The sequence below is a fragment of the Hemicordylus capensis genome, chromosome 1 (assembly GCF_027244095.1).
Source record: "Hemicordylus capensis ecotype Gifberg chromosome 1, rHemCap1.1.pri, whole genome shotgun sequence".
Taxonomy (NCBI): Eukaryota; Metazoa; Chordata; class Lepidosauria; order Squamata; family Cordylidae; genus Hemicordylus; species Hemicordylus capensis.
In genome coordinates this window covers 74116988-74131463 of record NC_069657.1, presented here as the reverse complement: position 1 = coordinate 74131463, position 14476 = coordinate 74116988, and the positions used below count along the sequence as shown (strand labels likewise).

Here is a 14476-nt window from a genome sequence, read left to right as displayed (position 1 = left end):
AAACTTCTTTAAGTACATCAGACGCAGGAAACCTGCCAGGGAGGCGGTTGGGCCATTAGACAATGAGGGAGTGAAAGGGATTATTAAGGAGGATATGGAGGTTGCAGAGAAACTAAATTAGTTCTTCACGGCAGAGGATACTGAGCATATACCTGTTCCTGAACCAGGCTTTTTAGGGATAGAGGCTAGAGAGCTGAGTCAGATAGAAGTGACAAGGGATGATGTTCTAAACTGTCTGGAAAAACTGAAAGCTAACAAATCACCAGGGCCGGATGGCATGCATCCAAGAGTCCTCAAAGAACTCAAATGTGAAATTGCCGACCTCCTTGCTAAAATATTTAACTTTATCCCTGAAATCGGGCTCTGTACCTGAGGACTAGAGAGTAGCAAATGTAACACCGATTTTCAAGAAGGGATCTAGGGGCGATCCGGGAAATTACAGGCCGGTTAGCCTAACGTCCGTTCCAGGCAAATTGATGGAAAGCATCCTCAAGGATAAAATTGTAGAGCACCTAGAAGAACAGGCCCTGCTGGGAGTAAGCCAGCATGGCTTCTGCAAAGGTAAATCTTGCCTCACCAACCTTTTGGACTTCTTTGAGAGTGTCAACGAGTGTGTGGATCAAGGTGATCCAGTTGACATACCTGTAGTCTACCTGGACTTCCAAAAAGCTTTTGACAAAGTTCCTCATCAAAGGAAGGAAACTTAGCTGTCATGGGATAAAGGGACAAGTACATGTGTGGATTGCTAACTGGTTGAAAGACAGGAAACAGAGGGTAGGTATAAATGGAGAGTTTTCACAATGGAGGGAAGTAAGAAGTGGGGTCCCCCAGGGATATGTACTGGGACCCGTGCTTTTTAATTTATTCATAAATGATCTAGAGGCAGGGGTAAGCAGCGAGGTGGCCAAATTTGCAGATGATACCAAACTCTTCCGGGTAGTGAAATCCGAAACGGATTGTGAGCAGCTCCAAAAGGATATCTCCAAACTGGGGGAGTGGGCGACAAAATGGCAAATGCGGTTCAATGTTAGCAAGTGTAAAGTGATGCACATTGGGACGAAAAACCCCAACTTCAAGTATATGCTGATGGGATCCGAGCTGTCAGTGACGGACCAGGAGAGGGATCTTGGGGTCGTGGTGGACAGCTTGTTGAAAGTGTCGACTCAATGTGCGGCAGCTGTGAAAAAGGCAAATTCCATGCTAGGGATCATTCGGAAGGGGATTGAAAATAAAACGGCTAACATTATAATGCCCTTATACAAAACTATGGTGTGACCACACTTGGAGTACTGCGTACAATTCTGGTCACCATATCTTAAAAAGGACATTGTTGAACTGGAGAAGGTACAGAAGAGGGCAACTGAAGAAGGTACAGATCAGGGGCCTAGAGCATCTTTCTTATGAGGCAAGACTACAACACCTGGGGCTTTTTAGTTTAGAAAAAAGACGACTGCGGGGAGACATGATAGAGCTCTATAAAATCATGCATGGTGTGGAGAAAGTGGAGAGAGAGAAATTCTTTTCCCTCTCACACAACACTAGAACCAGGGGTCACTCCATGAAATTGATTGCCAGGAGGTCTAGGACCAACAAACGGAAGTACTTTTTCACACAACGTGTGATCCACTTGTGGAACTCTCTGCCACAGGATGTGGTGACAGCCAACAACCTGGATGGCTTTAAGAGGGGTTTGGATAACTCCATGGAGGAGAGGTCTATCATCGGCTACTAGTGTGAGGGCTATAGGCCACCTCCAGCCTCAGAGGCAGGATGCCTCTGATTACCAGTTGCAGGGGAGTAACAGCAGGAGAGAGGGCACGTCCTCAACTCCTGCCTGTGGCTTCCAGTGGCATCTGGTGGGCCACTGTGCGAAACAGGATGCTGGACTAGATGGGCCTTCTGCCTGATCCAGCAGGGCTGTTCTTATGGTCTTAGGGGGGGAAAAGAAATAAATATAAGATCAAAAGAATAAGGTACATGTCCAAACTTACAATAGCCACTAATAAAAACAGTTTTGCATACTTGTTTAGCAAACTTATTATCCACAAGTAAAGTACATTCTTATCATCAAAGCTGTCTAGTCTGGCCAAGCATCCTTTTAAAGCAAAATCCAAGGGAAAAAAGTATAGTGACAAAAAAGTGGCAACTCTATCAGTTATGAGCTTCAAATTAAACCTGAATCTCATTGGTTTTTATATATTCAGGTATTTAGTGTATTATCTCCCATAAAATATTGAATAATTACATCAAGGCAAACTGAGAAAAGGAAAAGGAAAAGAAAAACAATGATAGTAATAATAATAATAATGAAAGAAAATGGCAGAGTGAAGTAATCTGTAATTAAATACAGTTTTTCTCTAAACAATTTGATTTTAAAAGGAAAGAAAGAAATTGAAGGACTACCAAAAATATGGCAAAAGCTTTGTTTGGAAGCCTATCAGATTAATTAGAAATAGATCAGATTAATTAGAAATAGATAATACCAAAGTGGAAAAATAACAAAGATGTTCAAATTAGTAAATATAAAAAACTTATTTCCTACTAGACAAAGGAAAACTAGTAAACTAAAACATTGTAATAATCTATACTGGAATAGAGAGTGGGGGGGAGCCTTTTATCATCAGTGACCCAGGCCAATTGGTAATGCTATTAAACTAAAATGAAAATAGTAAAATGCAGGAACAAGAAAAAGCCATAACAGAATGTTATCAAAGACTTGCCAGTAAACCAGTAAAAGCTGAAAAGAGAGAAAATAATGCAGTTAAGACTTATTTTGAATCTAAAAACATATATATCCAAATCTTTTTAACTTCAGAGAAAGGATAATGCCAGGCAAGTAAAACCCATCTGTACTTGAATGAGTTTGTGAAACATTTAGCTGTATCGAAGATTGAATATGTAATCTTTCCCCTAAGCCCCATCATATAGTCATTTCCAGGATCTGATAGAGTAACACATGGATCCCCCGGCGTTTGTTTATCAATGCAGCTATCCTGGGGAAGCCTTATGTTGTTCAGACTGCATTATCTCACTAGAAGTCATCTGAGATCTAGCCTCTGAATTGGTCTGAAATCCCTCCTGTTGAAAAGATAACTTTGCAGTCGTCATACTATCTATTTGTGAGGAGATCTTATTAAGTTCTCCCATAACTGAAAGAAAAAACTGGTACATTCTTTGTGCACAGTTTCCAGGACCAGAAGCTAGTAAAGGGGTTGTCCCCCTTGCCCCCACCCCCAGGCACTCCCCAAACAATTTTGGGCCAGCAGAGGCTGCCACCACAAGGAGCTCATTTCCAGGTAGCCCTTGATGCTCGATAACGTTTATTTCGAGGAAGTGAAATGAATGTTATCCAGCAGCTAGGGCTGCCTGTCTAGAAATGAGCTCTGGAGAGCTTGCCCAGGCTCTGTGGATCCCAGGCCCCGCCCCACTGCTCATGATGTCACGTGCAAAAGGGGTGGTGCCTGGGATCTACGGGGCCCAGGATCCACGGAGCCCAAGTGAGCTCTCCAGGGCTCATTTCTAGGCAGGCAGCCCTTGCTGCTGGATAACATTCATGAACGTTATCCAGCACCAAGGGCTGCCTGGAAATGAGCTCTGGAGAGCACCCAGTGGTGGCCCCCACCGGCCCTAAATTGTTTTTTGGGGGGTGGTTTGTATTAGTGATGCCCCACAGACCAATACCCAATGCCTTGCAGACTGGTATCAGCCCGCGGACCGGCGGCTGAGAAATACTGCTCTAGCGCACGATAATCCCTGCTGACCAGTTCACTGCAAATTTTCTTTGCTTCTTTTTCTGTTGGTAAAAATATACAGGTGTTTTCTGGTTCTGTGCTTTCACTTGAACAGTCCTCCCTTGTCAACTACGGTTTTGCGTATCCGCGACTGGAAGCTTGTGACTGTTCTTGCCTAATGTGACCCAAGTATCTGCGAGTTATCATGTGATTTGGGTGGCAAGAAGCGGGAAGGAGAGAGAAGTGGAGGCAAGAGAGAGACAGCCAGTCTGTTGTTCATGGGCAAGAGAGCCCTCAGGAAGGGGAGACAAGGCTGACTTGGTTGCAGAGAGGTGCCGACTTGAAGGACGGGGAGTGGGGTGGGCAGGAGCTGAGGGGAGGAGGTGGCGGTCTGTCTTAGTCGTGTCCTGGGCGCTTTCCAGATTGCACGCTACCACAGTGTCACGGCATATCCCTTAAGTGTGCTTCCGTACTGCCTGTGTTGTGACATTACTGTAAGCAAGGTGCCATACACATTTCCGATGCATTCTTTTGGATTTTATTGCTGCTTTACAGCCCTATAACGTTGCATCAGCTTTGCAGAAAAATAGCTGTATTTGCCCATAATGCCTTACAAAGGACCTTACAACAGATTTCAACTGCGGTTTGAATTCGGCACACAAAAAGTTGCAGTTTATACCACGTCTTGTGTTGTAAGGCTTGCTATCTGGAAACCACCCTGCTAAGCTTGTGAGCTGTTTCTCCTCTCAGTGAGGCAGACACAGGAGGGGTGGGCTGGGGTGAAAGGGCAGACTCCTCAGAAGAAGCAAAGAACATGAACAGAGAGAGGGAGGGAGGAAAGAGGGAGAGAAAGAGGGCAACAGAGGTGAGAGGGGAGGGAGGAAAGAGAAGGAGAGAAGCAGAGGCAAGTCAGTCTGTCGTTCATGGGCGAGAGAGTCCTCAGGAGGAGAGACAGGGCTAGCTTTGTTGGAGATGTACTGACTTGAAGGACGGGGAGAGGGGTAGGCAGGAGCTGCGGGAAGGAGGTTGCTGTCTGTTTTAATCGTGTCCTGCTAAGCTTGTGAGCTGCCTAGGTCCTGCTGGGGGTGGTGAGTGTGCTTCTACTTGCTTCTCCGTCCTTAGTTCCACTTTGGCAAAATGTGACGAGCAGCTGCTGCTGGTTTGCCTCGCAGCAAAACTCTCCGTTCCTCCTCTCAGCGAGGCAGCCACAGGAGGGGCATGTTGGGGCGAAAGGGCTGGCTCCTCAGAGGAAGTGAAGAATATGGAGGGAGGAAAGAGAGAGAGAGATGGAGAGCATCAGAGGAGGAAGAGAGGGAGCGAACTGGGAGCAGAAGAGCAAAGAAAGCAAGCGAGTGCCTTGGGGTTGTGAATGAGTGGGTCAGCCAGTGCGTGAGCAGGCAGGCAGGGAAAGTTAGGGCGGGCTGGGGGAAAAGGGTAGGCACCTTGGAGGAAGCGAAGAATATGAACAGAGAGAAAGAAGCGAGAATAGAGCAGCAAAGGAGAGAGAGAGACAGAAGAGAGAAAGAGGGAGAGAAGTGGGAGCAGAAGAGCAAAGAAAGCAAGAGTGCACCCGCCATTCTGGTCCATGGGGTGGTGAGTGAGTGGGTCAGCCGGCTGGTGGGCAAGTGAGTGGGTGGGAGGGGAAAGTTGGTCCTCCACTACCTTGCTTGGGCCAGGACAGAGTGAGAGTGGATTTTTAGTGTTTAACTTGTTTCCCTTTGTTTTTGAGTGGATTTTGGTGCTTTTCTATTTGTTTCTCCTTGTTTTTGAGGTGCTTTTGCGACTGTGGCTCCTCTAACCCCATTTCCCGTTGTTTTCAATTGTTTGCTAATCACAAGGTTTTCCTGGAACGGATCCCTTGTGATTGGCGAGGCATGTCTGTACTGTAATAACATATAACTTCTGTGTTTATGAATAACCTTTCATGCTAGTATTATAGTTATAATTGCCAGCATTAATTCTGCTTATCAACAATATGTGTTTCTTTCCCCTTCCCAATGCAGTGCTCTCCCAGCGCTTCTGGATTCAGATGAGGTCAGTAGATAAGCCTTCAGTAGCAGTTCAAGTCCTGTGACATGCAAGGGAAGTCATGAGCCAACTATTAAGGAGATGATTTCAGCCTCTTATAACATAAATGCTCCAAGTGTTCCTGTCAGTGCATCAGGGAACAAATAAAGGCAAAAAGGAAGTACTGAGAAATAGAGGACAAAGATTTTATATTTGCCTTAAATCTTTTATAATCAAGGCATTGAACTAGAATTTGAATATTGTAGCTATTGAAGTCATTTGGTATTTTAATATACTGCATTGTTAATAAACTCAAGGGAGTTTGTAGTTTAAAATAATGACTTTCAGTTTAATCATGATGATACAAAAAGGAAAAAAGGATTGGAAGGGAAGAGGGAAATGTGCAGATCTGGATACCATAATGGCTGCATTGAGACTGTTCTGGGAGGGAAGGAGCCTTCAAGCAACTGAAGATGGGAATAGAACTTGAGGAATAAAGATTACAGGCAGGAATATATTGGGCAATTAGGGCAGAAAGATAGGTGCAGTAAGGCCATACCTTTAAAGGTAAAGACAAGGAGTTTAGTGTTGGATGTAGAAGGAATGGGTTACTATAGGGATTGGACATAGGGAACCTCATGGTCTGAGTGATCAGAGAAATAGATGATACATGGCTTATGTATTTTCCAGCAAGCAAATTCTATGCAACTTAAATTAAACACTTGTAGTGTGTTCTTGGAAAGTTCATTCTTCTTGTATTCCCTGTTCAGTTTCTGCCCACAGACACATTATGGTCACAATTTGCATGTACAATGACATGATGTCCATTTTCAAGGTGACAGTCACTACAGAATAATTTTTTACCTGTCATTTTATGTGGCAAAGTTGTTCTTTTGAATGAGCCCGTGTGCTGAGATCTAATATTTACCAAGCCTTGAAAATGGTTAGCTTTTACAAAGATGATATTTAGATTGTTAGATAGTATTTAGGACATTATCATTTTAATTTCTATCATGGTTCATCATCTTAACAAGTCACATTATAGAGTTGTTATTTTAGAAATGACCTAGATAATTGAATCTAGATAAAGTTTTTCAGAGAAGACCCATTACTTAAATAATACTTGAGCTTTTATATTGCAATAATATATTATTTAAAAGAAAAAAAAGAAATGTTGACCCTTGTAATCTCTCTGTGTGTTAATCTTGCAGGAAAGAATGATCACACATTTTGAAAGATCCAAAATGGAGTGAAACAGCAAACAGTTTGTAGGATAAGACTCCCTGCTGTTGGAGAAAGGAAGAAACTTCTGTCTCCCTCAGAATGTTCCAGTGCTGCATTCTTCTAATATGTTCCTTGATCTTCACCTTTGGAATTAGATACTGTTCTCACAGGGAGAACATTTTACTTGGGTCACTGTGGAAGAGAGTTACACACGTGTTGGTAAATCTAGGAAAGCATTTGCATTGTTGCTGCAAGTTGGATTTTTAAGCCATCTAAATGTCTTTTATTGCAGCATATTCTGTTACTTAAAAATTCTTTATATCAAACTAAAACTCTTTAACTGCCTGAAGAACTATTAATTCAACATATTAGCGAAATCCCATATGTTTTAACTACATACGGGGAGGAAGGAAGGAAGAGCGACTATGACCAGTTTCCCCAAACCAGCAAAGGTGATATGTGCACAAAGGCAACCTTCTGCGTGCCAACAGTTTGCAGCAATCCACATAGTCAAAAAGGTGCTGCGCTGAGTAGTAATTCCTGTAGTTGGCTTCTGGGGCTTGTATGAACATAGGAAGCTGCCTTGTACTGAGTCACACCATTAGTCCATCTATGTCAGTATTGTCTACTCTAACTGGCAGTGGCTCTCCAGGGTTTCAGGCAAGGGCTTTCCCCACCTTTACCTCAAAGTGCCAGGGATTGATCCTGGAACCTTCTGCATGCAAAGCATGTGCTCTACCACTGAGCTATAGCCCCTCTCCATAGCTTATGTGTAGAGAGATTGAATCCCAACCCCTCTGCTCCCCAGCAGAGGATTGGCACTGTCAGTGTTGGCAGCATCAGCCATTTATAAGAGAGCCTTACACCCAGTTGTGTGTGTGCAGCCTGCTGTGTGCAAGAATCTGGTTCACTGGTCAGTACCTTTCACTCTTCTTGAATGTAGCAGCAGTTGACTGAAGATTCTGTTGTCTAGCTTGGGAAAAGAAGAGGGCTTTAGAAGAAGAAAATTTGAAAATGTTATCTAATGGCTAATGTTTTTAATCAAATGAAGTGCAATTTTATTCACCCCCCTGGATAGGGAATATTGTCTATTTTAAGTTTTACATACTTTGAAGCAATGATTGCTTAATTTTTAGTGTGTGTTGCCCATCTCATTGCTGGCAAAGGGGTGTGAGCATGAGCATTCAATTTTCAAGTCTGAGCCATGTATAATTTAATAAAATACCCTGTCAACTGTTCATTGTCACCCAGTAGTCCTATGCCCATTCTCTGCTTCCAATATTGCTATATTGGAACCCATATCATATGGCTGGATTCAGCCATCCTGTGCAGACTGACTCTGTGAACTAGACCTGTACAGCTTTTGACCCACCAAGCCAAATGCAATTCACTAGCCATGTATTGTGGGCCTGACTACACTCATATGTTTTGTAGTTACAGATAGGCAGCAAAATCCAGATGTTTTATCAAAGCCCTGGTGAGCTATGTTTGGCCACAGATTTGCAGAACTGTTCCAAATTATTGTGTACTTGGTGTAATCTGACCTAGATTTGCACATATTCTATACATAAATGTGATCCAAAATAGCCACTATTCCCATTGCTGTTTTCAAATAATATCATGTCAGGTGCAGCCTGAATATCCCCTCTTCCCTACAGCATGTACAGCACATCCTCATTCTGTGAGGTGCCTAACTGCCCCATGTCCCCCTCCTTGCCAAAATAAAAAAAATCAGGAAGCATCCTATCACATGCTCCAAACACTCGTATAATTCTCCCCATCCAGTCCTCCCCTCACAATTCTTTGTCACAATGCCTCTGAAACCCCAGAGCTCTTCACTTCATGATTCTTGAGGAGGGGCTACCTCTAATAACTTCTTTTTATAATTAAGTGTATTGGAAAATTCAAGTACTTTACAGGATTTTGTAAGACTCCCCAGAAAGTTGAGCTTAAACCCTAGGAAGACGATACAGTCTTGGAAAACGAGCAGATTTGGTTACTTTTGTGATGACAAATGTACTGCAATAATACTTCTGTGCTCTGCTGGGATACTTCTGTTCAAAATGTTTTGCTTGCAGGAAAAGGAGGATCATTTTTGAATGTAAAATTGTATTTTTAAAATGTTGATGCCAGCATTTGGGCTTTCCTCGTGGTAATGACACACACATCGCTCCAGCAAAATCTGGAATAAAAATTTCACATCAAATTTTTGAAATCTGCCAGTGTTTGAATTCTGTCTCCCTAGTTTGTTTTCATTGTACTTATACATAAGTGGTTTGGTAATGGGTTTCCCTGTAACTTAACAGGCATTTTTTCATTTGATTCATTTGCAGATTTCTGTTCTGTATAATAAAGTTTCTTTTTTTCTTAAAGTTGGTGGAAGTCAATATTTAAATATTTAAATGTTCCTTTCTTGCTTTGTTATAAATACTGCTATACATGCCTTTTAAACAAATACAAATTCACATATAAAGTGTCAATCTAGATGTTCTTTGGAATGCATACTAAAGAAGTCTGTATCCAGCTTGAAGTGCCTCTTTTTCTCAAAAAGCAGCTGTTGAGGAGAAGGAATCCAGATAAGGCTGCATAAAAACTGTACTTTGTTTTAAAACTATTACAAGCTGAAGACCTCAGGTGCTTCTGTGCCTGCCTTCCTTCCTTACACCCCACCCCCCTTTGTTTTACTTAATACTTAACATCCAGCCTGATTAAACGTTCTTGAGAATTCAAAACCTTGCTTATCACTTTACTGTTTTTTAGGTACTAATATCTCTATATATAATTCTCTAAGAAGTACCTGTTGCTAATCTCATGTGTGGCAGCTCTTGCGAGAGTTCGCAAGCAAGCTGCCAGGAGTGGGAGAGGAAATCAGCAGCGGACAGGCATGCAGGTGGCATGGGTGGGGCAGAGAGAAAACAATGGCAGCCGGGGTGTGTGTGGTGGAAATGGCAGCGGGGAAAGAGAAAGCAGTGGTGGCCTGGGGTGGGGCTGAGAATGGGGGAGAGCCAAGAGGGAGGTGGGAAGGAGGGAGGAGAACTAGAAGCGCAGATGCTCTGTGCCCGAGCCAGCTATTAGTATTACTCTGTTTCTGGATTACCTCCCACCATGTGTCACCACGGTTACCTACGATTTTTGTTTCTTGTATTAGATTTGGCATGAAATTTTTCATATTTTGCTGATAAATACAGGCCATAAGCTATAGGCCTTCATATGATGTAGAATCTGTATCGGTAGGAATACACCTCAATTACTTTCTTGAGAACATCTGGGGAAGACCTGCAAACATCTTCATGAACGAGGTGTGCTTGTGGGCACTCAAGATAGAGCTGCTCTGTTGTGACATCAAAACTGCAATTTGCTCTGACGGGAGGGCCTATAGTTCAGTGGTGAAACAAGCTGCATGCAAAAACAAACAAAAAATAACCACCACCAAAAAAACACCAATATTTAGTCCCTGGCATTGTCAATTTCAAGATCTCAAATAGCAGAGCTGGGAAAGATTTCTACATGAAACTTTGGTGTGTCATTACGAATTAGCATAGAAAGTACTGGGTTAGATGGACCAATGATATGACTTGGTATAAGATAGTTCCCATATATACTTTATTGGATACTAGTTGGGGAGCCTGTTGTTGACTGGGCAAAGTCATTTTGTGTAAAATATACTTCTAGGAAAGTTCAAGAAATTAAATGTATGTAATATAATTTTGTGCTTGCAAAATGAAAGTAAACAGTTTGAGATTTGTAGGAGTTCAACTTTAAACATTCATTTTCTTTAAATTATTACCATATATGGTAAATTTGAATCTGAGAAAGATCATCTTCTCTTGGGCATGATGCCATTTTGGAATTATTGATGGTTAAAAATCTGTTGAGAACAAGAACAGTTAAAATATGATTATAGTCAGAATTTCTTCCAAAAATATTTAAATCCTTCTCCCAGCGTATTCTGGGGTAAAAAGAAGTGCATTCAGCTAATTTCAGTGGCAGGATTGTGTATGCAGAATTTGGTAGCTGCAGGTCATCAGGAAGTTAGGGATGTGCATGGAACTGGTTTGGAGGCCCTTTTATGGACTTCCAAACAGGTTCAAGAGTCCGGCGGTTCTGCTGTTTCAAAGGTGGGGGGATAGCTTTAAGGACTGGGGAGGGTGCTCTTCCCCCCCCACGTCCCCCCCCCACACATTTCCCCCGCCAACACTGTGTGCAAAATTGGTCCTGTGGGGTGGCAGCATACCGCCTTGCCACCCTGGTGCATCATGAACCGGAACTGCATGGTGTGTCATGAGTAAGTGCACCGGCCACTTCCAGTCCGTGACACACTGGGGTGGCAAGGAGGTACGCTGCCACCCTGAGGGACTGATTTTGCATGTAGCAGTGGCAGAGGAAATGTGGCCGGGGGGAGCGGGGTAAGAGCACCCTCCTCAGTCCTTAAAGCTACCCCCCACACATACACACCTTTGAAGCAGCAGTCAGTTCCGTGCACATCCCTACAGGAAGTATGACTTTTTTTCAGACAAACAAGTTCTTCAAAATATATAATACAAATACGAATAATATTTATATGCTGCTTTTCAACAGAAGTTCACAATGCAGTTTACATAGAAATAAATAAAATGGCTCCCTATACCCAAAGGCCTCACAACCTAAAAAGAAACATAAGACATACCAGCAACAGCCACTGGAGGGATGCTGTGTTGGGGATGGATAGGCCCAGTTGCTCTCTGTCTGCTAAATGAAGAGAATAACCACTTTTAAAAGGCGCCTCTTTGCTCAGTAGGAGGCTTTACGCACAAGGCTTCTACCCCGAATCTACTTCATAGGAGAGTGTGTGTGTTCACATACCAGCCAAACTTACCCCGAAGTCCCTCTGAGATCCTTGGACCCACTCCACACACAAGTTGGGCTTTGTCTTGCGAATTCTAGCTTATCTGGAGGTATTTCTGGGTTCTTAAGCAACTTTTTATGAAAAGGCCAGTGATGTAGAATTAATAGCACGATAAGGATACTCTTTACACATGCAAATATAGCTCTTCAGTACTCTCTCCCTCTCCCCACCCTTCACCATTGGCTAGATGAAGGAAAATGTGAACTTGCATCAGAAGCAACCCTGAGAGCAGAGGGGAGGAGCTGCTTCCCTCAGTGCTGCGAGTGTACTTCAAAGTGGCTTTGCTCAACATCTATCCTGAAGCATGAAGCCATGTGCGAATAACTCCCAGGGGAACAATAGATTAGGTGTTTATTTTTAAGTGTGCTGTCGAGTCGGTGTTGACTCCTGGCGACCACAGAGCTCTGTGGTTTTCTTGGGTAGAATACAGGAAGTGTTTACCATTGTCGTCTCCCACACGGTATGAGATGCTGCCTTTCAGTATCTTTCTATATCGCTGCTGCCCAATATAGGTATTTTGCATAGTCTGGGAAACATATGCCAGCATGTATACCAACATATACCAGTATGTTTCCCATAGTCTGGGAAACATACCAGCGGGGATTCAAACTGGCAACCTCTGGCTTGCTAATCAAGTCATTTCCCCGCTGCACCATTAGGTATTTGTTAGTTATGTTTAATTCATCAGGCTTTTAATATATAGTTAATTATTGTCCTTCTTAATATGTTGTTTCTGTTGTGGGTTTTAACATATATCAGTATCTTTTGTGTGTTCTCTATTGCCTTGAGCACTCTCTTGCGGTAAGGCAATTATTAATACAGTTTATAAATACAAAATTGGTTAAATACCATGCCTCAGACCAGGAAATATGAAGAAATGACCTCGGATCATGTGCAGAGTTCCTTCCCGCCAGTAAATCTCAACTAACTATATGTATGCGATCAGAATCCAAGAATATGAGCATTATTCTTGAAAGCAAATTAAAAACGAGTCTGTAATAATCAGGGCAGACTGATGAGAAATGTCAGTCACTTTGGCTTGCTAGACTTGCTAGATGTCCTTTCTTTTCAAGAGTCTCCCCTTACTCCAGACTCCCCCAGTCCCATACAACACTGTATTTCTGCCCCACATTTCCCAAGAACATTATGGATGCCTCTTTATTGCAGGCATCGAGCTCCACAACGTCTCTTATTTTTGAAAATAGGCCCTGACAGCCCGGCTGCGCGGCCACCACCAGGCAATTAACATAAATAGGTGCACAGAGCAGGGAAAGGAGCCAGTAGCATGCTTGGACGGGCTTTGCCACTGGCCGAAAAACCCGACAGAGCGAAACTGGCAGGCGACGTTTCTTTAGAGCAGGCCAAGCTGAAGGGGGTTTCCTGGAGGCGGAGGAGTTGTGGGCAGAAAGCAGCTTCGTTTGACCATACTGCGCATGTTCCACTACATCTGCGCATACTCAGGTGCGCCGGAAAGGAGGAAATGGTAAATAAGGGAAATTGATCCCATGCCGGTGACGTCGTGGTGGGCCTGGCTGAGTCGGGGCTGGGCTCGGAGGGGGCGGGGGCTGTCGCGACTGCTGTTTCTGGTTCGACCCCTGTCGCAGCCGAGGCGCTCCTAAACGGGCCGCGGCAGTTGCGCCCTTTTCGGAAGGGGGCGACCCACCGAGGCCTGTCGCCATCATGCACGACGCCTTCGAGCCGGTGCCGATTTTGGAAAAACTGCCTCTGCAGATCGACTGTCTGGCTGCTTGGGGTGAGTGAAGTGGGACCGTCGCGCGCTGGCCGAGCGCTTCTCCCTTTCTTCCCCTCCTTCAGTCACCCGTGTCAGCCCGCTGCAAACGCACCTCTCCCTGGCCCTCCCCTCTCTTCCTGCACACCTTCCTTCATTCTGCCTTTCCCTCTAGTTAGTTTTGTGCTCCATGCATAAGATCAAGACCCTTATGAGCCCGCTCTAGCTCATCTGGAAGAGCGACCACCACGTCCTGGGTCTGGACTGGTAGCTGCTAAGGTGATTCAGTACCTGATGTGTTATCCATGAGCCTGCAGGGGAAGGGTGGGAGAAAAATCTGATGGCAACAAACGGCATATCTTCAATTTGGATCTTGACAGGAGGCCTTAAGGTCGCACTGCTCAGCACACTTACTAGGAAGCGCAGTGGGACTTGCTTCGAGTAAAAAATGCATAGGACTGTGTTGTAAGGGCTGCTTCGCACTTGACTCTTCCGTCTGAGTGTGCTTTATGTCACGTGGTGAACACTGTAAAGCATGACATGTGTCTGTAAGCAAAGGGGTGTGTGTGCATGGCACAGGGTCGTGAATGTCTGTGGCTCCCCTGCTATGGTGGGTGTGCTTTTAAAAAGGCTGGTGTGTAAAGTAGCCTTTATTTGTTGGGACAGGCTTTGTAAGAAAGAACAAGACACAAAAAGAAGAGAGTGCCCCTGGCCCACCACAGTCTGTTGCCTCCTGTTCTCCAAGACAAGTGTCTCACAAATGGGGAAAGTACCTCTGATTTGTCCGCTGTGCATTTTTGTATCCCTTTTTGTCTAGTCATGAGTGTGGTTGCTGTGATAGGAACAGTTCACATGTTCCACAAAATGCAGAAAGGGCAATCGGGTGCTTGAAAAAATGCA

At 43.9% G+C, this 14476-nt stretch overlaps 2 protein-coding genes and 1 long non-coding RNA gene across 7 annotated transcripts in view; 2 read left to right on the top strand and 1 right to left on the bottom strand.

Moving 5' to 3' along the window:
• The window catches only part of TMEM87A (transmembrane protein 87A), a 44684-nt gene extending 35350 nt beyond the window's left edge, over nt 1–9334 (top strand). For all 4 annotated transcript variants that reach the window (XM_053271127.1, XM_053271947.1, XM_053269428.1 and 1 more), the window contains exons 19-20: nt 5735–5765; nt 6950–9334. In XM_053271127.1, the coding sequence (XP_053127102.1) occupies nt 5735–5765; nt 6950–6991 (73 nt within the window). In that variant the 3' untranslated portion in view covers nt 6992–9334. The remainder of the gene's footprint in view (nt 1–5734; nt 5766–6949) is intronic.
• Nucleotides 7018–13290, bottom strand: LOC128335579 (uncharacterized). Its single transcript, XR_008311720.1, has 5 exons — nt 12697–13290; nt 11629–11690; nt 10750–10830; nt 7884–9144; nt 7018–7154 (listed from the first exon to the last, which is right to left on the bottom strand). It is a non-coding gene; the product is annotated as an uncharacterized LOC128335579 (long non-coding RNA).
• A 42-nt stretch (nt 13291–13332) lies between these two features.
• VPS39 (VPS39 subunit of HOPS complex) overlaps nt 13333–14476 on the top strand; it is a 42798-nt gene continuing 41654 nt past the window's right edge. For both annotated transcript variants that reach the window (XM_053265501.1, XM_053264696.1), the window contains exon 1: nt 13333–13600. In XM_053265501.1, coding sequence (XP_053121476.1) covers nt 13528–13600 — 73 coding nt within the window. In that variant the 5' untranslated portion in view covers nt 13333–13527. The remainder of the gene's footprint in view (nt 13601–14476) is intronic.